General features: G+C 39.3%; 3 protein-coding genes across 3 annotated transcripts; all 3 read right to left on the reverse strand.

The window, feature by feature from the left end:
* Positions 1 to 6,279: 6,279 nt before the first annotated feature.
* Positions 6,280 to 7,287, reverse strand: LOC146314030 (trace amine-associated receptor 1-like). Its single transcript, XM_084737603.1, has one exon. It carries the CDS (start codon positions 7,279 to 7,281, stop codon positions 6,280 to 6,282), a length of 1,002 nt encoding a protein of 333 aa, XP_084593729.1. The 5' UTR covers positions 7,282 to 7,287.
* A 4,031-nt stretch (positions 7,288 to 11,318) lies between these two features.
* On the reverse strand, positions 11,319 to 12,302 carry LOC146314031 (trace amine-associated receptor 1-like). The gene has a single exon (XM_084736996.1). The coding sequence runs from the start codon at positions 12,300 to 12,302 to the stop codon at positions 11,319 to 11,321; it is 984 nt and encodes a 327-aa protein (XP_084593122.1).
* Positions 12,303 to 16,611: 4,309 nt separating this feature from the next.
* LOC146314032 (trace amine-associated receptor 1-like) lies at positions 16,612 to 17,589 on the reverse strand. Its single transcript, XM_084736998.1, has one exon. The coding sequence runs from the start codon at positions 17,587 to 17,589 to the stop codon at positions 16,612 to 16,614; it is 978 nt and encodes a 325-aa protein (XP_084593124.1).
* Between the last annotated feature and the right edge of the window lie 4,761 nt (positions 17,590 to 22,350).

Consider the following 22,350-nt stretch of genomic DNA (forward strand, 5'->3'; position numbering starts at 1 on the left):
GGACACAGAGTGAACGAGACTCACAGAGATAAAGCAAACTAAAAAGCCATTAAAAAACAAAAACAAAAACTATATATCTGCTCAACTGGATCACTGAAAACGATATAATACAAAATGAACACTTGTTTCCTGTACCTGAAAAACTTTCCGGGAGGTCTATGGATGGTTGAAAGTATGCGTAGGAATGCACACAGTTTTCCGCATAGTATTTTTCTATAAATCCCAACGTTGGCGGTGAAAAATGCGTACGGACATTTCAGCCCTGTTTCCACAATCTTTTTGTGCGCAGAAACTTTTTTAAATGAGCCCCCTGGTCATTTCAAGCAACACTAAATGCAACAAGAATTACGTACATATACATATACATTGTTGTGTATTATTTTGATCATAATTAAGGTAAAACAACACAATTTCTGTCCATCAACATTAGTATTAATGTAAGCTTCATGTCCAATTTGAACTTCGTTATATCTGCTGCTCAACTGCAACCATCAGAATTATTAAATTTATTGTCTATGATTTGTCTTCTGAGAATAAAAACCTCACAAAAGTGATATTTTACAAACTGTCACAAAGTATATATATAAAGCATATATGACATGTAAAGTAACGAAATTTATTAAAGCAAGTCATTTGATGTTGTCTGTCATTCTATTGGTCCACCTCCTCCCTGTTAACACTGCAGAGGCAGGATATCTGGCGTGTACTGCAGCCCGCCACCAGGGGATGATCAAGATGCTTTGGCTTCACGTTTACAGAGCTCTAATGTTGTCCATTTCTACTTATGCTGCCATGCAAGTCAAGCCCTGTCCAACCCGTCCTCCCGCTGCTTTAATGACACACTGATCAGTGGTCAGAGGATGGATGCATCGCTCAGCAGTTTTACAGTAACACTTAAGCTTTGAAAACAGGGACTTTCAAAGCAGGTTGGAGGCAGAGTACCTGTTTGTGGAGCTAATGTGGCCGTAATTAAAGAATTTAACATAAGACGGGACTATGAGACATAACATCAGGACAAGTACAAAAACCTGGAATTACAGCAGAAGCTACAGGAGGCAGAAGAGTGAAAGCTAGTTTTATAGTGGCAGAAGAGATAGCCAAATCAGCCAAATCAGCCAAATCAGGCCAGCCATTAATGGAGGGAGAGCTCATCAATACTGTTGCTGATCGGTTTTGTGAGCTTAAATATTCTGAGTTGAAATATTTTCATTTTGCTTTATGTTATTGTTGAAGACAAAAAAAATATTTTAAATTTAATTTATTTTATTGAGGAAAAAGTTGTTTGTAACTTTGATGTGAGCTAAATTCACATGGGAATCAATGAGCGGTAAAAATCATTATGGATATTTATGGATGTTTGTGACTACAATTATACATTGATATAAGCACAGTATAACACATTGTAAGAACTTGTGCAATACATTATAATAGATTGGAGACACGGTCATAATATTAAGTGTTACCCAAAAATAATTGTTACAAATAATTTCATGTTTACATGTTTACAACACAGTCTAATAGGCACAGTAATGATAATAGCCATGTCCGCTGATTTATTTTCAAATAATGTAATGATCTAAATTTATTTGAAATCCCTGACTTACGACTTATTTCAAATTTACTCTTTATTGCAAATATATCATCAAGTTCTGCAAAAACGTCTTGCAATAGCATGTGTTTTAATGTGTGTTTAATGCATATTGTATAACTGTTATGACTTGCAATGAATGTTTTTCATTTAAAGCTAAAAAATATCTGGAGCAGTGGAGTACAGTGGCAGGAGAAATATATACATGTGATTGAGAGTAAAGACATGAACTTTTATTATTATTGAGTTTATATTCTAACTTTGAAAAGCAGAATTTTCTATTTTGAATTTATATAATTCAAAATAGAAAGATTTAATGCTGTATTTACAAAAAAACAAACCTTTCTTAGTACTCTTTATTAAAAATGTATCATCAAGTTCTGCAAAAACTTCTTGCAATAGCATGTGTTTTAATATGTGTTTAATGCATAACTGTTCACTTGAAATGAATGTTTTTCAATTAAAGCTAAAAAATATATGAAGATATGAATCTTTAATTTAAACGGTCACAGTAACTGTGAATAGCAGAATTTTTCTAATTTGGAATTTATATAATTTTACATGTAAAGATTCTATACTATATTTGTAAAGTAACAAATCTTTCTTGGGGCACCGCTATTGCTCATTTGGTAGGGTGTGCGCAGGATGTGTTGAGGCTGTCAGTTCTCTGCAGCGGCTGCCGGTTCGATTCCCACCTGCAGCACATTTGCTGCGTGTCATCCCCTCTCTCTCTCTCCCACTTTCCTGTCATATCTTCACCTGTCCTATGTTAAAAAAGGTAAAAAAAAAGCCCAAAGAGTAATCTTAAAAAAAAAGAAAGCAACAAATCTTTCTTGGTACCAAAAGATAATGATAACTCATTGCTATGAGTGAGTCAGTCATTGCAAACTAGTTTGCAAAACTGAGTGGACAATATTTGTTAAAATGCAGAAAAATCCATAAAATATGTAAATTATTATGGTAAAGTCCTCAAATAGATCAATATGTCAGCCTGCATTTTATAGAAACATTATGAAAATAAATATTCAAGACAAACAAAATATTGTTTTTTGACATGATGCTACAGGCATTAAAACACCCTTTATTTAGAATACTTTTGATATAAGCATCATTTTAAAGAACTTGGAAATTAATATGGGATCTTGTCAAACACGTGGGAAGGCCTCAACTTCATACTCTGAGACTCTGAGGGCCCTATCTTACGCCCCGCGCAAAGCCAATGCGCCGCCAGCGCAAGTGATTTTGCTATCTTACGCCAGCGCAAGTGCCATTTTTGCCATGTGGGTAAGATAGCAAACGCACTTCCGCTGGGTCTGTGCCACTGTGGGCGGGAGGTCTAAGCATGAAGGCAAAACGAAGGCGTGGCCGGGCGCGTTTGCTATCTTGTGCTCAGCGCATTGGAGTAAAACGGCTTGTGCCTTAGGGTCCTGTCTTGTGCTGATCGAAAGCAAGCGGGAGGCGCAATGGATTTAATTTATTCAAGGCGTGTCCAAATCCACCTCTGCCGTCTTGTGCCAGGGGCAGGAGTGATATTTTGCCCTGCTCCGCCCTTTGCGCCACCAGCGCAAAGCGGGATACACCTATCAGATGTGCCCAAGTGCCCTCATTAATTCACAGGCGAGTTTAGGCCGAACATGCAATAAACCAATCAGAAAGTCAGCTCTCATCACCTTTTAAGAGGCAGGTGCCCAGCAGCGCAAGCAGAGGCAGCATGACGGCGAATTTACCAGGAGGAAACAAAGAGAAAAGATTTTCAAAGCAAGGAGACAGATGTCATGGTTCGAGAAGAGAATGTGCAAGAGTACGCAATATATGGAGTCAGCATGACGTCTCCAAAACAGCTTCACGCTGAAATAGTTTACAGTAACGCCTACAAAAACCAATACAATAAATATGAACTGCAAATGTCATGCAGATATGTAACTGGTTATGTTTTACATCGAAGCACCTTGAAATTGTGTTGTATTTTATAATTAATTATTAGCATCATCATCATTAATAATTTTACTGGCTGAGGAGAGGGGGAGAGAGATGGTGCAGTAGAGAGGGGAGGCGAACAGTCCAGCCGCGAAGCTTCCCGGTTCCGCTGGCCCACCTGAGCCAGGTGGAGGAGCAGATACGCGGCTGTCTGTGCTCCTCCTTCTTCTCCTCTTCCACCTAATCCTCATCTCTCTCCTCTCATCCTCCCTCCTCTGTCCCGCTGCGAAACAAGTTGTTCTGTTCTGAAGTTTGGAGTGTGCAAAATTACGCACAGATCTATCCAACCAGCTCTGTTAGAAGCACACATAACTTTTTTCTCTGTTGGGCTGGAGTCCTGTGGTCAAATATAGTGTCTTGTATATTTTGTATGTTATAGATCATAATTGTTCAATCATTGTTTTTCTGGATCATAACAAACAGGCAGACACAAACACTACAGCTGCTCCAGCTGTCATCTGATAAAGACGATCAGACAGGTGTGATCGCGGCCGTGCTCCCTTCGCAGGTCTATTTAGATTTATTAGGCTTTAAAATTATAATTATTTTCCTCTTTAGTGAGTTTATCTTTAATGACACATGCGCACACGGCTGTTTAACATTGATGAAAAGTGTTCTGTGATTGTGGAGATGTGTGTGTGCCTCAGCCAAGCGCGAGACACAGGAACGCTTTTAATTTCAATATTTACATTTTATTGCTGATAAAAAAAATATGTTCGAATAACACTTAACTAATCCACACTCACGTGGGAGGAAGAGAATGACCATAAATTACTGTGTTTTGTGATTGTAAAGACGTGTGTGTGTTTCGGCCAAGCCCACCGGGTGCTATCTTGTGCTGAAAGACCACAGACTTTGCGCTTCGACCAGGTTTTGGCTGGTCTAAAGCGCAAGCGCGTTTTACTCCAATGCACTGAGCACAAGATAGCAAACGCGCCTGGCCACGCCTTCATTTTGCCTTCATGCTTAGATCTCCCGCCCACAGCAGCACAGACCCAGCGCAAGTGCGTTTGCTATCTTACCCACATGGCAAAAATGGTACTTGCGCTGGCACAAGATAGCAAAATCACTTGCGCTGGCGGCGCAATGACTCCACAATCACCAAACACCTTAATTTACATGAGTCTTTATTCTCCACAGGAGTGTCGATTAGTGAGGTGTCCTTTGAACATATCTACCGGCAAAAAAGTGTAAATATTGAAGTTAATAGTGCAGGTATGTGTGTCTTGCCCTTGGCTGAGGTGCGTACACTCATCTCTACAATCACCAAACACCTTTCATTTATGTTTAAAAGTCGTGCACGCGCGTGTGTCTTTGAAGTTAATCTCACTAATAAGTACAACAGTACTATTATTATAATTATAAAGCCCAATAAATCTCAGCAGACCTGCAAACGGGATGACAGCTGTCTGATAGTCTTTATCAGATGAGTCAGTATGACAGGTGGAGCAGCTGTAGTGTTTATGTCTGCGTGTTTGTTATGATCCAGAAAAACAATGTTTAAACAATTATGATCTATAACATATAAAATACACTATATTTGACCGCACGAGTCCGGCCCAACCTGAGAGAAAAAGTTATGTGCGCTTCTATCAGAGCTGGTTGGATAGATCTGTGTGTAAATTTTAACTTAAGAAACTCTCTCTGATTATTTCGCAGCGGGTCAGAGGAGCGAGGATGGGAGGAGAGAGATGAGGATTAGGTGGGAGAGGAGAAGAAGGAGGAGCACTGACCGCCACATATCTGCTCCACCTGGCTCAGGGGGGCCAGCGAAAACCGGGAAGCTTCGTGGCTGGACTGGATCTGTTCGCCTCTACTCTCTACTGCACCATCTCTCTCCCCGCTCCTCAGCCAGCAGAGTTAATGATGATCATGATGAAAATAATTAATTATAAAATACAACATACTTTCAACGTGCATCAAGGTTAAAATATAAGCAGTTGCATATCTGCATGACATTTGCAGTTCATTTATTGTATTGTTTTTTGCAGGCGTTAATGTAAAATAAATTATTTACACGTGAAGCTGTTTTAGACGTCCTGCTGTCTCCATATATCGCGTTTTCACTCCTCGAACCAGGAGATCTGTCTCCTGGCTTTGAAAATCTTTTCTCTTTGTTTCCTCCTGGTAAATCCGCCTTCATGCTTCCTCTGCTTGAGCTGCTGGCGCACCTGCCTCTCAAAGGTGATGAGAGCTGACTTTCTGATTGGTTTATTGCATTTTCGGCCTAAACTCGCCTGTGAATTAATGAGGGCACTTGGGCACATCTGATAGGTGTATTCCGCTTTGTGCTGCTGGCGCAAAGGGCGGGGCAGGGTGAAATATCACTCCCGCCCCTGGCAAAGGTGGATTTGGACACGCCTTGAATAAATTAAATCCCTTGCGCCTTGCGCTTTCCACTTGCGCTTTCGATCAGCGTAAGATAGGGCCCTGAGTGTTTACATGAATTAGATAATCTGACCAGGCAAATTCTGCAATTATTTCTTGAATAGCATGTCTTTAATGCATGTTATGTAACTTATGTAAATTATCACTTATGTGTTGTTCATTTGCAATTACTGTTTTCTCTTTCAGTACAAGCAAAACTATCTGAAAGTCATGTAGAGTACAGTTTGAAGTACAGTAGCAGCAAAAACAAACTTTATTATACCAACCTTTATTATTAAATTTAAGTATGTACGTTTTTATGCTACTTCAACTTTCTAAACAAGAAGTCAAAGGAGCTTTGAGTTAGAAAAATCACCTTGAAATATTTTCCCAGAAATGATCATTTTAAAAGCTGACCTGAACCAGCTGTAAAAGAAACCATAGATGAATGGATTGAGCATTGAATTTGATAATGAGAGCCAGTTGAGTGTTTCAATCACAGGGAGTGAAACTCTAGTCTCTGTATATGAAAGAAATGTCATACAAAAAAAGAAAGGGGTCCAGCATAAGAGAAAAACTCCCATCACTATAGCCAGAGTTTTGGTGGCCTTTCTCTCCATCTTACTAACAGTTGCACCAGACTTTTTATTTTGACAGGTTGTGTCTTGGATGCTGTTTGCTTGTCTTTGAGCAACAAGGAATATTTTTAGGTAAATACTAAGCATTATAATAACTGGCATATAAAAGGAGAAAATACATGCTAGAATAGTTGACATTACAGCATCGATTAAACAACTTTCTCCACATTTTGCTCGATTAAAACTTGCAATCATGATGCCAATTCCAATTAGAGCAGCAACCCCCCAGCTCACCAGGAGCATGATCCCAATCACACGATCATTTACTTTACTTCTGTAAGTGAGAGGCTGACATATGGCATAATATCTGTCAATGGAAATGCAGCATAAGTTCATAATAGAAGCTGTGCTCAATGTAACATCAATGCTTCCTCTTACTTTACAAAATAAAGCTGGATTATACCGACATGAAGTTACAGTGAATACCATGCTGAAAGGAAAAACTAGAACTCCTACAAGCAGGTCGGTCACAGCCAGAGACAGGACGAGGTAGTTAGTAGGGACGTGGAGCTGTTTGAAATAAATGATGGAGATTATTACAAGAAGATTTCCACAAACTGTGACGACAGACATTGAGCCAAGGAAAACATATAACAATACACATATTATGGAGGGGTTACTTGCAAACACGTAAGTTGTGGAATCTGATTCATAGCAGGGATGTAAATCATTAACACTGTAAGTCCTGTTGTCAGTCACTTCTGCTTCCATGCTCCTTGATTCCTGCAATAAGTTTCCAATATTAACCAATTACACTGACAAGACATTGAGATTTTCAATATGTGATTATTCACCTTTGCATGTGTAACCACAACATCAAAGACATCAAGTGAAAATACCAAAAGACTTGAAGTTTAAGTTTCATACCATAATGACACATCAGTGCTGATTCTGTTACTCACTGAGTATTCACTGTGCCAGTATGCCAGTGTGCACAACCTTTGAACTCGATAATAAAATAATCAGTCCCACCTCATTACCATAATTAATACAAAGATCTCTTGCCCTATGGGACGGAAAACACCACATTGTACAGTATTTGCATGTGATATGTTTAATAACACACTAACTGTGTGTGTGTGTGTGTGTGTGTGTGTGTGTGTGTGTGTGTGTCCTTGAGTCTGTCTAAACAACTTCAAAGAAATTAATCATTTGATTTTTCATAGAAAGCTGATGTAATATCTACTGGCTTGTACAGATACAGTGCAAAGCACCTAACTACGGATGTGCTTTTTGGCCATGAAGATTAAAGATCAGCCCGAAAAATACAAGGCTGGGTCACATATTTGTAATTTTTCCCCTCTCACAACACTTTTGACATTTACAGCTACCCATTGTCTCTGTACTTTTGCCTACATGTGGACCTCTTTAACTTGAGCTGAAGACCTTACTCACTGTGGCCATCCCATCATTGATTATGTGTAGGTGCAAGCGGAGGATCTTGCTGAACCAACTGCCGTCACTTAAAAGAAAGTCAGGGTTGTTTGAATTTCTCAATCCAGATGTTGCGGGGACCACCACCAATGTGATATGGCATCATTTGCAACAATAAAAAAACTTAATAACAGGCACATGTGGGGACACAGGCCAGCCATTAGGAGTTATGGCCTTGTGGAGGCACAGATCGAGTCTCTACCCATTTCCAAATCAGTGTTATAGACTGGCCACACTACATTTTGTATACATTTGGGTCTTCAATGAATGCGTGATTAGAGAAATCTAAACTCAAACATTGATAGAAATTAATACAAGGCATTAAAGCTGCCGTGGGTAGAAAGCCTATAAATGGTTGATTCTCGTCTGATTCTCATCTACGTGCACGCAACAGTTTACCAAGGCAATCATGAGTGAGCACAGACGGCTATAAGCTACAGTATGTGTAATAAAGCTGATACCTGAATGTACAAACAGCGACAGAGAAGAAAAACTACATTTCAAAACATAGAGATTCAGTTAGAAGCTAAAGGTGCTGAGAGCTGAACATGTGTAAAAATGTGTGTCTCTCTGCTCTCCTGCACACATGAGCCCAGTATCACAACACTCGCTTGTTCAAGGGGGAGAACATGGTTTGGCCACTGTCCGCTTATTTCCTGTCTCCACTTCTTTACACCTCTTTTTCTTTTTGAAAAACCCTTTATAACCCTTTTTTATGCCTGAGCAGCCAGAGTTAGAGGCATTAGGCTATGTACTTAGGTCATCCCATTCTTGTGAATACAATATTTCAAGAATGTCTTGAGAGACTTGGCACAAATGTCCACTCAGACTCAAGAATGAACTGATTAGATTTTGTTGGCCACATTTCAAGGTCACTGTGACCTCATGTCCTTCACACTTTCATGAATGCATTATTTCAGGAACGCTTTTTTTTTTTTTTTTTTTTTTTTTTACATATATTGGTTAGTTGATCAAATAGAGTTTACTCTTTGTAGTTGTAGTAGTGTTATGTAGTAGTGCCACTTATGGGTTGCCTCAAGAACACTGTTCAAGAACAGATTTAGCAAACAGTGCTTTTGCTTCTGCTTTTAATACATCACTGTAACTCCTCAAGTCAATTATCAATAATCATGGTGTCTCTAGAGGCTTTAATTGAGCCAGAGCAGAAATTATAGGGCCAGTTATTATATTTAAACGTGCTGACATGGAACATTTGGTGGCAGACTCAAAGGTTAGAGAATTAGCCAAACAGTGGTAATGAAAAAGAGGGCAATTAGAACAAGAAAAGGTTGAAGTTTGTCAAGAAGGTTGACTAGAAACCAATGCAGAATGGGCACTAGGAGATTTGGGGATTTGCCCTTTGGTCGTTAACACTCTTAGCAAGAGCTGCATCAGTAGGGTTAATGATAGGGTAAGGACCCCTAATAAAGAAATCTACAAAGAGTGGTGAAAAGCACCTGTCCGGAATGTAAAATACGGTGATCCATATCGCGATAGGAAACAACTCTGAGATAGCAACGTACATGCTGAAAATGACAAATTAACTTAACCTTAGCCTGGTCCGTAACAGTACGACTGTAAACATGCTAGCAGCTTTTACCTTTTATGTTGCAGGGCTCTGTTGCTTTGGCTTGGCACCAACCAAGGCAAATGTAATTGGTTTAAAGAAATACAAACTCATAAGGTTTGGCTATGTAAGATTAATTCAATTTACAAGGAGTCACCATTTGCTGTTGGCAGAATATTTGTTTTGCTGTATGCCTGTGAGGAAACCTTTTAAAACTGTCAGTGGTGGTGGTGATGAGTTTGACTGGCCACGACGGTGTGCCAGTTGAGCCTGGCCAATCTTTATGCTCCCTAACAAATTGAAGCCTCTGTCCAATTAGCTTCACTGATAAGTGTTTTTCTTAAAGCTATACAGCTGTTAAGTTCTCTTCTCATTGTGTGTGTGTGTGTGTGTGTGTGTGTGTGTGTGTGTGTGTGTGTGTGTGTAAATGCTCTCACTTTCACTATTAAACATCACAAACTTTTTAAGTGATTTGCAATCACGAAGATTTTTTTCCAACCATATTTCTTCCTGGAAGACGATGCTTCACCACTATCCTTCCAGGTTTTAACTGTTGGACAGTTCCTAACCTAGTTTTAGTAGTTTCATCAATGTCTTTAGTCATTTTATTTGCTTGATGCAGGCCAATAATTTGACCCTTCTGAAACAGTAACATCTTTTCCATGACCACAGGATATGTCTTCAGACATGGTTGTTAAAGAAATGAGAAGCTACTCACTGCATCAACTATGGTTAAATAACATATAATAAATAATAATATGAAACATATTAACCACTGCTGTAATTATCCAGTGGGAGGCTCAAGTCTATTTGCTTCGTTAAACTCAGGTGGTGACTTTTTTTGGCCAGGCAGTATATTTTGTCATTAAAGCATGATAAAACTTATGGTGACATATTTTTCATTTTCAGTTGACTTATTATATCTCAATAGAAACACATGGTTGAAGCTCAGGTAGTAGAATATACACGGAGAGTAAATGTATTCAACTGTTATGCCAACTCCTATCACTGCATATAATTATTGCCAAGTTTATATTCTAATTCAGCTTTTGAAGAAGGAAGTCAAGGGAGCTTTGAAAAGCAGAATATTTATATTATTTACATAATTTTTCAAATAAAAATTCTGTTTACAAACCATTAACAGTACTAGAAAACGATAGCTTTGCTGTTTGTAATAATTCGCCCACTTTGGCTTTAAACCTCTGACAAGACAAACTGTTTTTATGTGGACAATATTTGTTAAAACCCATAGAGCTACATGAAAAATAGATATTAACTGGTCAGAGAGATTCCAAATATGTGAGCCTGTTTATTTTACCTAAAGAGTATAAAAACAAATGACACAAAAAATATTTCCTTTTGACATGATGGTACAGGGGAAAAAAGTCTTTATTTTGAATACTTTTTATGACAGCATGATTTACAGAAATAAAACATAATTAATATGGTATATAGCATAACAACAATGTGGAAAGGACACAACTTCATATCTTGAGACATGAGTGGTCCTTCTTGTACTATCATGTGTGTAACTCTGTTGCAATAATCCCACATTTTGAATGTATGTACTTTTACATTTGTAATGTTCATCATTGATAAAACTTGTTTAAGTTTTCTTTAAATAAAACCAAAGGTAGATTACAGTGTAAAGTACAGTAACACTAACAATATACAAGTATGAAGGTGTAAAGATATTGACAAGTTTGTTGACAAGTTTATATTTCAATTCAGCTTTCTAAAGATGAAGTCAAAGGAGTTTTGAGTTAGAAAAATCACCCTGAAATATTTTTCCAGAAATAATCATTCTAAAAGCTGATCTGAACCATCTGTAGAAGAAAGCATAAATGAATGGATTGAGCATTGAGTTTGACAGTGCAAGCCAGTTGAGGGTTTCAAACACAGTGGCTGACACTGAATCATCACTAAAGGAAAGAAATGTCATGCAAAGAAAGAAAGGAGTCCAGCAGCTCAGAAAAACTCCCATCACTATAGCCAAAGTTGTTGTGGCCTTTCTCTCCATTTTACTGACAGTTACTCCAGACTTTGTGTTCTGGATGCTGCGTGCCTGTCTCTGTGCAACAAGGAAAATTTTAAAGTAGATGCAGAGCATTATCATCACAGGGAGGTAGAATGATAAAATAAGACCCATAATGTTTGCCAGTAGAACATTGTTTGAACAGTTTTTTTCACACGTGTCTTTGTTTAATCCTGACATTATGACACCAATTCCAATTAGAGCAGAAATACTCCAGCTCACCAGGATCATGATCACAACAACATGATCATTTATTTTAGTTCTGTAAGTAAGAGGCTGACACACAGCATAATATCTGTCAATGGAAATGCAGCATAAGTTCAAGATAGAGCACATGCACAGCGATATATCAAAGCTGTCTCGCACTTTGCAAAATAAATCTTCGTTCCAGCATGAACTTACAGAGAACGCCATGCTGAAAGGAAAGATTACAACACCAACAAGCAGGTCGGCCACAGCCAGAGAGAGAATAAGGTAGTTAGTGGGAGAGTGAAGCTGTTTGAAGTAAATTATGGAGATTATTACAAGAAGGTTTCCACATATGGTGACAGCACATAAAGAGCCAAACACAACAGACAGGAAAACACACACTGTAGAAGTGCTTTTGAGTATTATGTACGACGAATTACCGAATTCATAGCAATATTGCATGTTAGTAACAACATAAGTTGTGTTGAAGATGGATTCTGGTTCCATCCTTCTCGGCTCCTGCAAGTGATCAACAGTACTGAGAACTTTTTTCATCGAGCAATAAAGAAATGACACTGGGACATGCACAGTTTCACTACAAGCTTCATAGGATAAAAAGCACAATTTTCAGTTCAACGCATCCTTCCATTAATTTTCATACAATACCTGTACAGTCGCACATGAGTGCTGAACGGGTGTGCTTGGTCACAGTGCCGTGTGCAGAATCTGTGGACCTGAAGTGTTTTGAAGTCTCCCCTCCACATCAGAAGAAGTCATGGGAGGAACCACCAATCTGTGCAGAAGAGTTACGTAATCTCTTGCTTGGTTCCAGAGGAACTTTGCCAAGGTAGGGTGAAAAAGCACAATCATGTTACATAGTTACCCACTTGGCTTGGTGGAGACCAAAAGTTTGAAACTGAAAGCTCATTTTTAGGTTGCTGTTTACCTGCCTTACGATACTGGCAGCTCTGATTTAGGCTTACAACAAATTTGCTTAGCTTTTCATGGGACATCTCGAACATTTAGTGATAACTGTGACCAGGGCCACAGACAGGTGGGGACACTGGATCAGTTGTCTCAGGCTCTGGGTCAATGAATGGTTTGGTTTGCATGGTTTGTCACGCTAAAGTCTGTAAGGTCAAAAAGTTCAATATCTAACACCTCAGCTATAAAACAGCTCTACAATCAAAAAGTCAAGAAAAACTGTCAGATACTGAAAAAACAAAGACATCCATTGTGCTATTGCGACAAATGCTTTGTCTTTTATTAAGTATATTTCTACATCGATAGCAGTTCATATGCTCTAAATAGGGGTTTTGCTGTCTCTCTAATCATCGCCTGCCCTTTCCTCACCACTTGGCACTCGCAGATCATTGTCAGGCAATTTGTGGTTGTCAAGTATTCTTACTTGACATATTTACTATCTAATTCAGTTTGCTTGTGTTGTTCACAGGCAATGACAATATGGTGAACAGATGACTGCAGTGGACATAGCAGGTAAAGAGGAAAACCTGCCGTCCTTAATCCGTATGATAATAAGAGAAGAAATCAGTGCGGTCAGAGGTATTCAACTAAAATTCAAAGAGGTCCACTTAGAGAAAATTTCCTAAAGCAAAGGTCCAGAACATCATAATGTCTAACTTGTGTTATGATTGGGTGCCCCTATAGCTCAGTCGGTAGGGCGTGCGCACCATATATTGAGGCTGTTAGTCCTCTGCAGCGGCCGCTGGTTCGAATCCCGCCTGCGGCTCATTTGCTGCATGTCATCCCCTGTCTCTTCACCCCCCCTTTCCTGTCATATCTTCAGCTGTCACTGTCAATAAAGGCAAAAATGCCCCAAAAAATAACTTTAAAAAAAAAAAAAAAAAACTTGTGTTATGATTTAGAGTGATATATACTGAAGTAGTGTAGTAGTTGTATCAATGTCAGGGGTGTCGAACTCATTTTGGTTCAGGGGTCACATACAGCCCAATTTGATCTCAAGTGGGCCGAACCAGTAAAATTAAAGCATAATCTATAAATCTATAAATATTGCATATTCTGCAATTTTTTTCTATTACATTACTTTTGTTTTATTTAAGAAAAATGGTGATATACAAAATAGAAAATAAGACAGGTCTATTAAATAATGAACAACTATAAACTGCTAAAGTAAACATACTCAGTAAAGTAACTTTACTTTTAATGTAGATTTACTTTTACTGTATTTACTTTACTTTAGCACAAAGGTAAAAGTAAAGGTAGTAATGTCTGCAGAAACCACAAACAGAAGAGTGAACTAACTCTTTTAACTGAAACAGTCACCAGAATGTTTTGTTCACATGTTAAAATCACAACATTTTTTTTCTGGAGCAGGACAGACGCTCCCAGACCCCCAGAGGACAGGGGACAGGGGACTGGTTTACCAACATGACACCTTTTTCTCCTCTTATGTGTTTGCAGGTCTGTATTTAGTCATCAAAAAACACCAATAAGAATACCATTAAAGTACAACAACAGCAATAAAAATGTTGATTTTTCAAAAAAGGAAACAATAACATGCAAATATTTAAATTGTAATTACATAAAAACATGAATACCACAATGTAAAAATACCTAAGTAAAGAATGTGAGTATTTTTTTCATCACAGCAGGTCAGTGATCAGTGTTTCAGTGACTCTCTGTGGTTCAGTGAATAGTTTTATTTATGGCGGCCCGCCACATTAAAAACATCGGCACCACAACATGATTTTCTATTTTTGAAGCTGCGCACCTTTTTCGGTCGTGTCTAGAAGGTAACTCTTTATTTGCACAACTTTCGCGAGATTAGTGTTCGTTATTTCTACTAAAATTTTCAAAATCGCGAGATCTTTCGCGAGTCAAGGGTTCCCTTCTAGACATGACCCTCTGTCTCTCTGTCAAACTAATGACAGCAGACTGTCTGTAAACAGCACAATGTTAAACTCTGCAGTGTTTCACACAAAGACTTTATTTGTGTGGACACCCAGGTTTGGTTTGTCACCAATTTTGTCATTTTTAGCTTTTAATCAGTCCTCCTCTCCTCCCTCAGTTGTTTAATTTTATAAGTGCATTTGGTTGGTGTCGATGTCATTAACCAACACGTTTTTTCAACTGTTGTAATAAACTCCGTCATTAACAACAGTCTCCTCCACACGCAGCTTCTCTGCGGTTGGTCTGTGCGTTTCCTGATCAGATAAACCGGCACCGGAAAAACTAGAATAGTTGCGCCAATTAAAATAGAAGCGTCCTGTCAAAATTTAAAATCTCTTAATAATTTATTGGTTATAGGTCCGGGTCCATATAGGACGGCATGTGGGTCCGGACTCGGACCACGGTCCACTTGTTAGGGATCCCTGAGTGCAGTGATTGAAAAATATTTTTAACAAGAATATCTTGCAGAACAGATGGATCAAAATCAGTGATCTGCATTGATGTAATCTTTACAAATGTGCCAGAGCACTGCACAAAAGGAATTTCAATTCCTGTGGGTTGTAGTGATCATAATCTAACAGAAATGGGACGATGTACTAAGGTCCCAAAATCTGGTCAGAAAATGGTGTCCAGCACATCAGAAAAACTCCCATCACTATAGCCAGAGTTTTAGTAGCCTTTCTCTCCATCTTACTGACTGTTGCTCCAGACTTTGTGCTCTGGATGCTGCGTGCCTGTCTCTGTGCAACAAGGAAAATTTTGAAGTAGATACACAGCACTATGATCACTGGGATATAAAACGAGAAAATAATTCCTAGAGTATTTGCTAGTACAACATCAATTAAACACTTTTCTTCACATTTATCTTGGTTTAATCCTGATATTAGAAGGCCAGCAGCATAAACACCCCAGCTGACCAGAATCATGATCACTACAACACAACCATTTATTTTGGTTCTATATGTCAGAGCCTGACACACTGCATAATATCTGTCAAAAGAAATACAACATAAATTCAGAATGGAAGCTGTGCTCAGTGTTACATCAAAGCTGCCTCGTACTCTGCAAAATAAATCTTCATTATACAGACAGGAACTTCAGAGAATGCTATGCTGGAAGGAAAAACTCAAAACTAAAACCCCAACAAGGCTTAAGCAGACTTTGATTATGCCAGACAAGCAGTGTGGAGGCATTGTTTAGGAGATTCTGCAACACAGTTTTCCTGTAAAACTCTAAAACGAACCCTCAATCAGCATGAGGTTGAGTAGATAATTGTTGAATTTTCATTTTTGGGTGAACTACCCCTTTAAGTGTTTTCACCTCTACAATACATGATATGGGTTAGGTTTAATTTTTACAGTAGTTAACACACTTTACCCATTCAGTCATCCATAAAACACAATCACAAATTATATATTGTTAGTATTATTTTATTTTCATTCATTGATATATTATAGTTCTTTTTCTCATGGAGCCTTTTTATGGCCTTATTGATAGGAAAGCTGATGATATGACAGGAAAGGGAAAGAGAGAGTGGGGGATCACATGCAGTTTCACAGGCAGGAGCCAAATCCATAGCCTCAGTACATGAAGGAACACTCTACCAACTGAGCTACCTGGCCATCATATGTTCACATATGACGTGGTATGAACCCAATAATGCTGAACTGTATTTACCATGAGTTCTGCCGTAATCAAACATGGCTGTTATGATAATTATAATTAAACATGGTTTGAATGGTGATTAAATTTTATATCAGTAATACACATTATCAGGAATCACACCATGGTTATGTACATGTATGTAAACATAAATATCTATGAATATGGGACAGAAAGAGAGAGAGAGAGGGAGGGAGAGAGAGAGAGGGAGAAAGAGAATACATCAAAACAGTTTTGAGTTAGAAAAATCACCTTGAAATATTTTTCCAGAAATTATCATTTTGAAAGCCGACCTGAACCAGCTGTAAAAGAAACCATAAATAAATGGATTGAGTGTTGAATTTGTCAGTGCAAGCCAACTAAGAAACTCAATCAAAGTAAGTGGTACATAAACATGATGGAAGGAAAGAAAGGTGGTCAAAAGAAAAAAAGGTAACCAACACATCAAAAAAACTCCCATAACTATAGCCAGAGTTTTAGTAGCCTTTCTCTCCATCTTACTGACTGTTGCTCCAGACTTTGTGCTCTGGATGCTGCGTGCCTGTCTCTGTGCAACAAGGAAAATCTTCAGGTAGATACAGAGCATTATGATCACTGGGAGATAAAATGAGAAAATAAGTCCAAAAATGCTTATCATTATAAGATCAATCAAGCATGTTGTAACACATTGTTCTTGGTTATTTCCTATAATTAAGAAGCCAATTCCAATTAGGACAGAAAGTCCCCAGCTCACCACGATCATGATCACAACAACATGATTATTTATTTTAGTTCTGTATGTCAGAGGCTGACACACTGCATAATATCTGTCAACAGAGATACAACACAAGTTCAGGATGGAAGATGTGCACAGTAATACATCAAAGATGCCCCGTACTTTGCAAAATAAATCATCATAGTTCTGACATAAGGTCGTAGAGAATTCCATAGTGAGAGGAATGACTACAACCCCAACAAGCAGGTCAGCCACAGCCAAAGAAAGGATGAGAGCGTTTGTAGGAGTGTGGAGCTGTTTGAAGTAAATGATGGAGATTATTACAAGAAGGTTTCCACATGTAGTTACAATAGATAATGAAGAAAGAAAGATACGAAACAGTGCACACATTGCAGAAGGATTTCTTATCAATACATAAGATGCATCTATTTTATAGCAGGGATGTATGTTAGTAAGAATATCAGTCCTGTTGATGCTTATTTCCATTTCCTGCAAGTCATATTGTATGAAAAATAATATTGAGAAGTTGTTGATTCTAATTGATATGCAAAATATTATGTTCAGGGTTATTGCAGCTGAGCTCCTCATACATTTTCATACCATACCTTTTACTGTAAACCCTCTTTAAAGTCTGCAAAACAATACTGATGGATGTCTCTGTGGCCTTCTGCAGGACAGACATTTATTGATTCCTATCACCAACATTATGCCATACAAACCTCCCTTGTCCAATCAGATGTAGGACACTGCATGCTGTGAGATGACATGTCAACCAAAAAAGTTAACAATGTTCCGTGTGTGTGTGTGTGTGTGTGTGTGTGTGTGTGTGTGTGTGTGTGTGTGTGTGCATGAGCATGTGCATTTTGAATAAGCAATCAAAATTGTATAGCCCTTTATACTTTACATTTAAAATTTCAAACCTGGAGTGTTATTGGTGGATATAAGAGGACATTTTTTCTTTTTCAACTTTTTAAAAAAGTTTCAGATTCAGGCTGCAAATCAAAGTCAAAGAAGTTACCATATCTGGTTCCTCGCCCACCTACAGTAAAAGAAAATATATGTGGATAAATTATTGTAAAACATACATATAAAGATGAAGGAACATTTATTTACAAATCACCAGTCAGACATATGTCTTACGGAATTTATGACACTCATGTCAAAATATCACACATACAATTCAGTGCAAAAGCAACGCCAGTAAGTCACTGCATGTAATTCCTTATGTATACATTGTCAAATTGTGAACATCAACCTCAGTGACATAAGAATGTAATCCTGTTAGAAACCTGCTTTCAAACAATACGACTCTGATCACCTGTCAAAGTCAATTATAGTCCAGTTATTTAGCCAACTGCTTCATGGTACTTTATGAAGCAGTTGTGCTCAGCATTGAGGCACAATTGCACCTCACAGACTCTGCAGAGCACGTTTGACCTCAATATGTGCTCCTTCCTGCTGCAGTGTTTGCAAGTCTGGTGGGTGGTGTAGACAGGAGCATGGAAAAGGGACAGGTCAGACTGCACAAAATCATCTGGGGTGTCGCTACTGTGTCCCCTTACATGCCTAGACTTAGACTTACTTGCTTAGACTTGCTTAGACTTGCTTGAGATGCTGAGCTCCTTTGGGAGCGAGACATGATTGGCCTCTGGGTGCCAGCAGACCTGGATCCTAAAGTTCTTCAGTGACAGGCCATCCACACCAAGAGCCTTGCAGTCCCTCTTGTAGATCACCCAGGCATTTGTGAGGCTGACATCAACTGCATATGCAAACAGCCGCATGTACCACCTCTTGGATTTCATGGGGCTACAGTAAAGATAGACCAGCATGTCACTCTTGTTTATTCCCCCAGTGTTGGAATGGTAGCTTGGTCTCACTGCAGTAGCGGTGGACTGAGGACGTGGGCTCCACTCCCATGTCTGTTGACAGCAGAGTGACAATCTTGTTGTCCTTCCACCTGAGGGCTAGGATCCCATCATCACTAGTGACATAGCTGCAGGTACCCTGAGGAACAGCCTTCTTCTCCATCTCTTTGATGGACTTGAGTGGAGGCTTCCCTATTTTGTTATCCCTGGCTGTCCCTGTGTACCTGCAGTTGTTGTCCTTGAAGTACTGCACCAAATCCAGGCTGGCCGTGGTGGTAGAGGGGGACATGGTACTGACCAGGATGGAGACTATCTGACTGGTGGCACCCAAGGTTTTTTTGTTTAAGTATGAGAGGAACACCATGAGCTTCCAACAGTCTTTCCCTCATATAGTACTATGTCATGAATGAAGCCATCCTCAGAAACAAACAGTTTGAATCCCCATTTGTCTGGCTTGTTCTTGATGTACTGCCTCAGGTTACCAGCTGTCTTGCCAATCATGACCTCATCCAAAGACTGCTTGGGAGTTTGTAGCTTCTTCCTGAAGGCAGTATTCAGTATGCTGAATAGTGGCTGGATCTTAAAGAATTGGTCAACAGTGCCAGGGATCTGAGTGTTGTCGTTGAAGTGGACAAGCCTCTTCATCAGCCTGAACCTCTTAGATGACAGGAGGTTTGCAACTTGAGGGACCCTGGTGTCCATTGCCCAGTAGTCATCAATTGAGGGCAGCTCAGCAATCCCCATGTAGATCAGGATAGCCACAAAATTCAGCATCTCATCTTCAGTGGTGGTGACGTCTGTCTGGGTTGCATATAAGTTGGTCTGGTATGTTATTTGCTTGATGACTTGGGGGCTGAAGTACCTCATATTCCAGGTGGTTAGTCTGACAGTGGACTTTTTCATCATACCTGTCCTGATTGTCGTCCTCATCCTCAAGCACCTCCACTGTAGGCCTCATGCACCTCCTCTTAGTTTCCTCTCTTCACTCCTCCACACCTCTTAGTGGGTGGGATATATTAGGTAGCACCAGGTGTAAGATAGGGCCCTAAATCTGTGCAATAGTTCAACCGCAAAAAAATGAATTACATAAATATAAAATCTAATACCAGTTTTATGTTACTTAAATTTAGTTATGTACGTGACTGTCATCTGATATATGTAAAACAGTAGTTACGGCTAAACTTAACCAAACAGTGATCATTTTACAACGTAAACCACTTGTGTAATGTCATGTGAAAATGTCATGAAAACACTGCAGACTACTGACTGGTCATGCAACACAGAACATTTCAAGAACACCATCCATTCATAGTCCGTCATAAGAGAAGCACAGCTCCTTCTTGTGTGCGTAGTGAAGGGAAAGAGGGTGAGCGAGTGGTAGAGGGCGACGATGAGTGCAGTGGAGCAGATGACAGGCGAGCAGTGAATTTTCTCAGTCTAGCAGAAAATGACCAAAATTGCAGCATCTCAAGACCAAAGCACACATGAGTGGTGTTAACCAACTGCTGCCAGAGAATTGCAGGCAGTGAGGGAGTACTATCTGCAGCGGAAAAACAAAGTAGTACCAAAAGTGAGTAGAATTCTGAACTACCACACTATGTAGGGGAAATGTGGATTTAGAGAACTGTGAATATTGAAACCAAAGGACAGTGTGGTGGTCCTGCTGTCAGGAATTAGTCAGCCCTATTTAAGTGGCCTCACTGCTATTTCATATACTGTGAGCTGAGGTTTAATTTTTGCAATAGTTAAAGATGTTGTACAGAACAATAAATGTGTGTTCTGAGTTTGTCACACCACAGAAATGTGTCATTAACCACTCAGTCAAATACTTAAAATTAGGTCTCAAAATCATGAGAAAGTGAACAGTTTTTGCTCTGAAACGCTGGGGTGTGTCAAGCACAGGTATGACCTGAATGACCTCAAACTCCTGAGGCTCCATTTAGCAGCTTTATTGGACATGTCCTGACAGGTTTGAGCTACCAGAGACCGAGGACAGAGAAAGGATGTTTTTATTTTGTTTGTTTGTTTGTTTTTTTTTGTTTGTTTTTTTTTTGCTTTCTATGTCAGGTTGTTGGAACTGAAGTGAGCTGAAGTGAACTCCTGGGCTGATCTGAACTAAGATAGTCGCTGAGGTAAGATGCCTTTTGTGTGTCTATTCATGGGGCGTATATAGTGTCAGGTCTGCCCAAAAAATCCTGAATGCAGAAATCGTGACCAACACTTTACCGGTCCAACAACAGAATTCATTACTACACAGTTCTCAGTGTTTTAACATATTTTCAGTTACTACACTGTTAAAAGGGATTTGAGCTTTTAGTCAGAAGGACTATTGTTGTCAAGCTGAGAGAACTCATTGCCTATTACAACAAAGCAAGAAGAGTTACAACAACTTCAACTTGAAAAAAGCGCGGAAACTCATTAAAAACCCATAATAATCCGTTCAGTTAACCTCAGAAAATACATCAAGGTGGGCATTTCAACCAACACGCATGCGCACGCAATGTGACATCACGCGCAGTGTTGAACTTTGAAAATCTGAGCCGACCGCCATCTTTTTTCCTCGGAGCCGAGCCGTCCAAGTAAGTACATTTAAAATTATTTTAGCTTAGTTAGTTAATCTGTTGGTAATGTGCATTGGTCGTCTAATGTCTCTCCATCTCAAATGATCCGTCAACATATTAAACCTGTGATGAATATTTCATGTTCGTTTTCGGAAATACGTTAGCATGTAGCGCTAGCTGGCTAGCGCCGCTGGAGTGAAACAGCAAATATTTAATGTAGGATTGAGCCTTATATTCGACTGTAACAAGTATTCGGCACCGATAATATACTGTTATGCGAGTGAAACAGTGGGAGACCTGTCCTCGTTATTACCGAAAAATGTGTACATAGTGTCTTGCCTTTATGGCACCAAGTATTCAGAGGGTATGTTTCTGTCCGTGGGGCACACCAGTGTCCTCCCTGACTTTGGGAAGCTGGTTGTAAGATGCTGTTGCATGTGATAATTTCAGCACAGGACATTAAAAAGCTTCGCTTGGACTCTGTTCCAGATTCGGTTGACGGCCTGAAACTGGTGTTGAAAAACAAACTGCAGTTACGCTCTTCATTTGACCTTCAGTATGAAGATGAGGATTTCAAAGACTTCTGTAACCTCACGTGTGTTGACGATCTACCAAAGGAGAAGGCGACATTGCAAGTCATTTTCTGCCCTGTCTCTTCAGACTCAAGTTTGGACACTTTTATCTATGCTTTACCATCATCTCCGGCAGCATCCTCTTCAGCTTATTCATCATCTCTGACGACTTCCTCTTCATTGAGCAGCCAAACAGAGTGCTTTGCAGGTCGGCGTTCACAGCAATGGCCAACTCATTTTCCCATTCCC

Source organism: Lutjanus erythropterus, chromosome 15 (genome assembly GCF_056507025.1).
Source record: "Lutjanus erythropterus isolate fLutEry1 chromosome 15, fLutEry1.hap2, whole genome shotgun sequence".
NCBI classification, from domain to species: domain Eukaryota; kingdom Metazoa; phylum Chordata; class Actinopteri; order Lutjaniformes; family Lutjanidae; genus Lutjanus; species Lutjanus erythropterus.

Bases quoted from the DNA above. Each gene is read 5' to 3' on its own strand.
- LOC146314030 (XM_084737603.1), bottom strand. From the start codon at position 7,281: ATGGAAGCAGAAGTGACTGACAACAGGACTTACAGTGTTAATGATTTA.
- LOC146314031 (XM_084736996.1), bottom strand. From the start codon at position 12,302: ATGGAACCAGAATCCATCTTCAACACAACTTATGTTGTTACTAACATG.
- LOC146314032 (XM_084736998.1), bottom strand. From the start codon at position 17,589: ATGGAAATAAGCATCAACAGGACTGATATTCTTACTAACATACATCCC.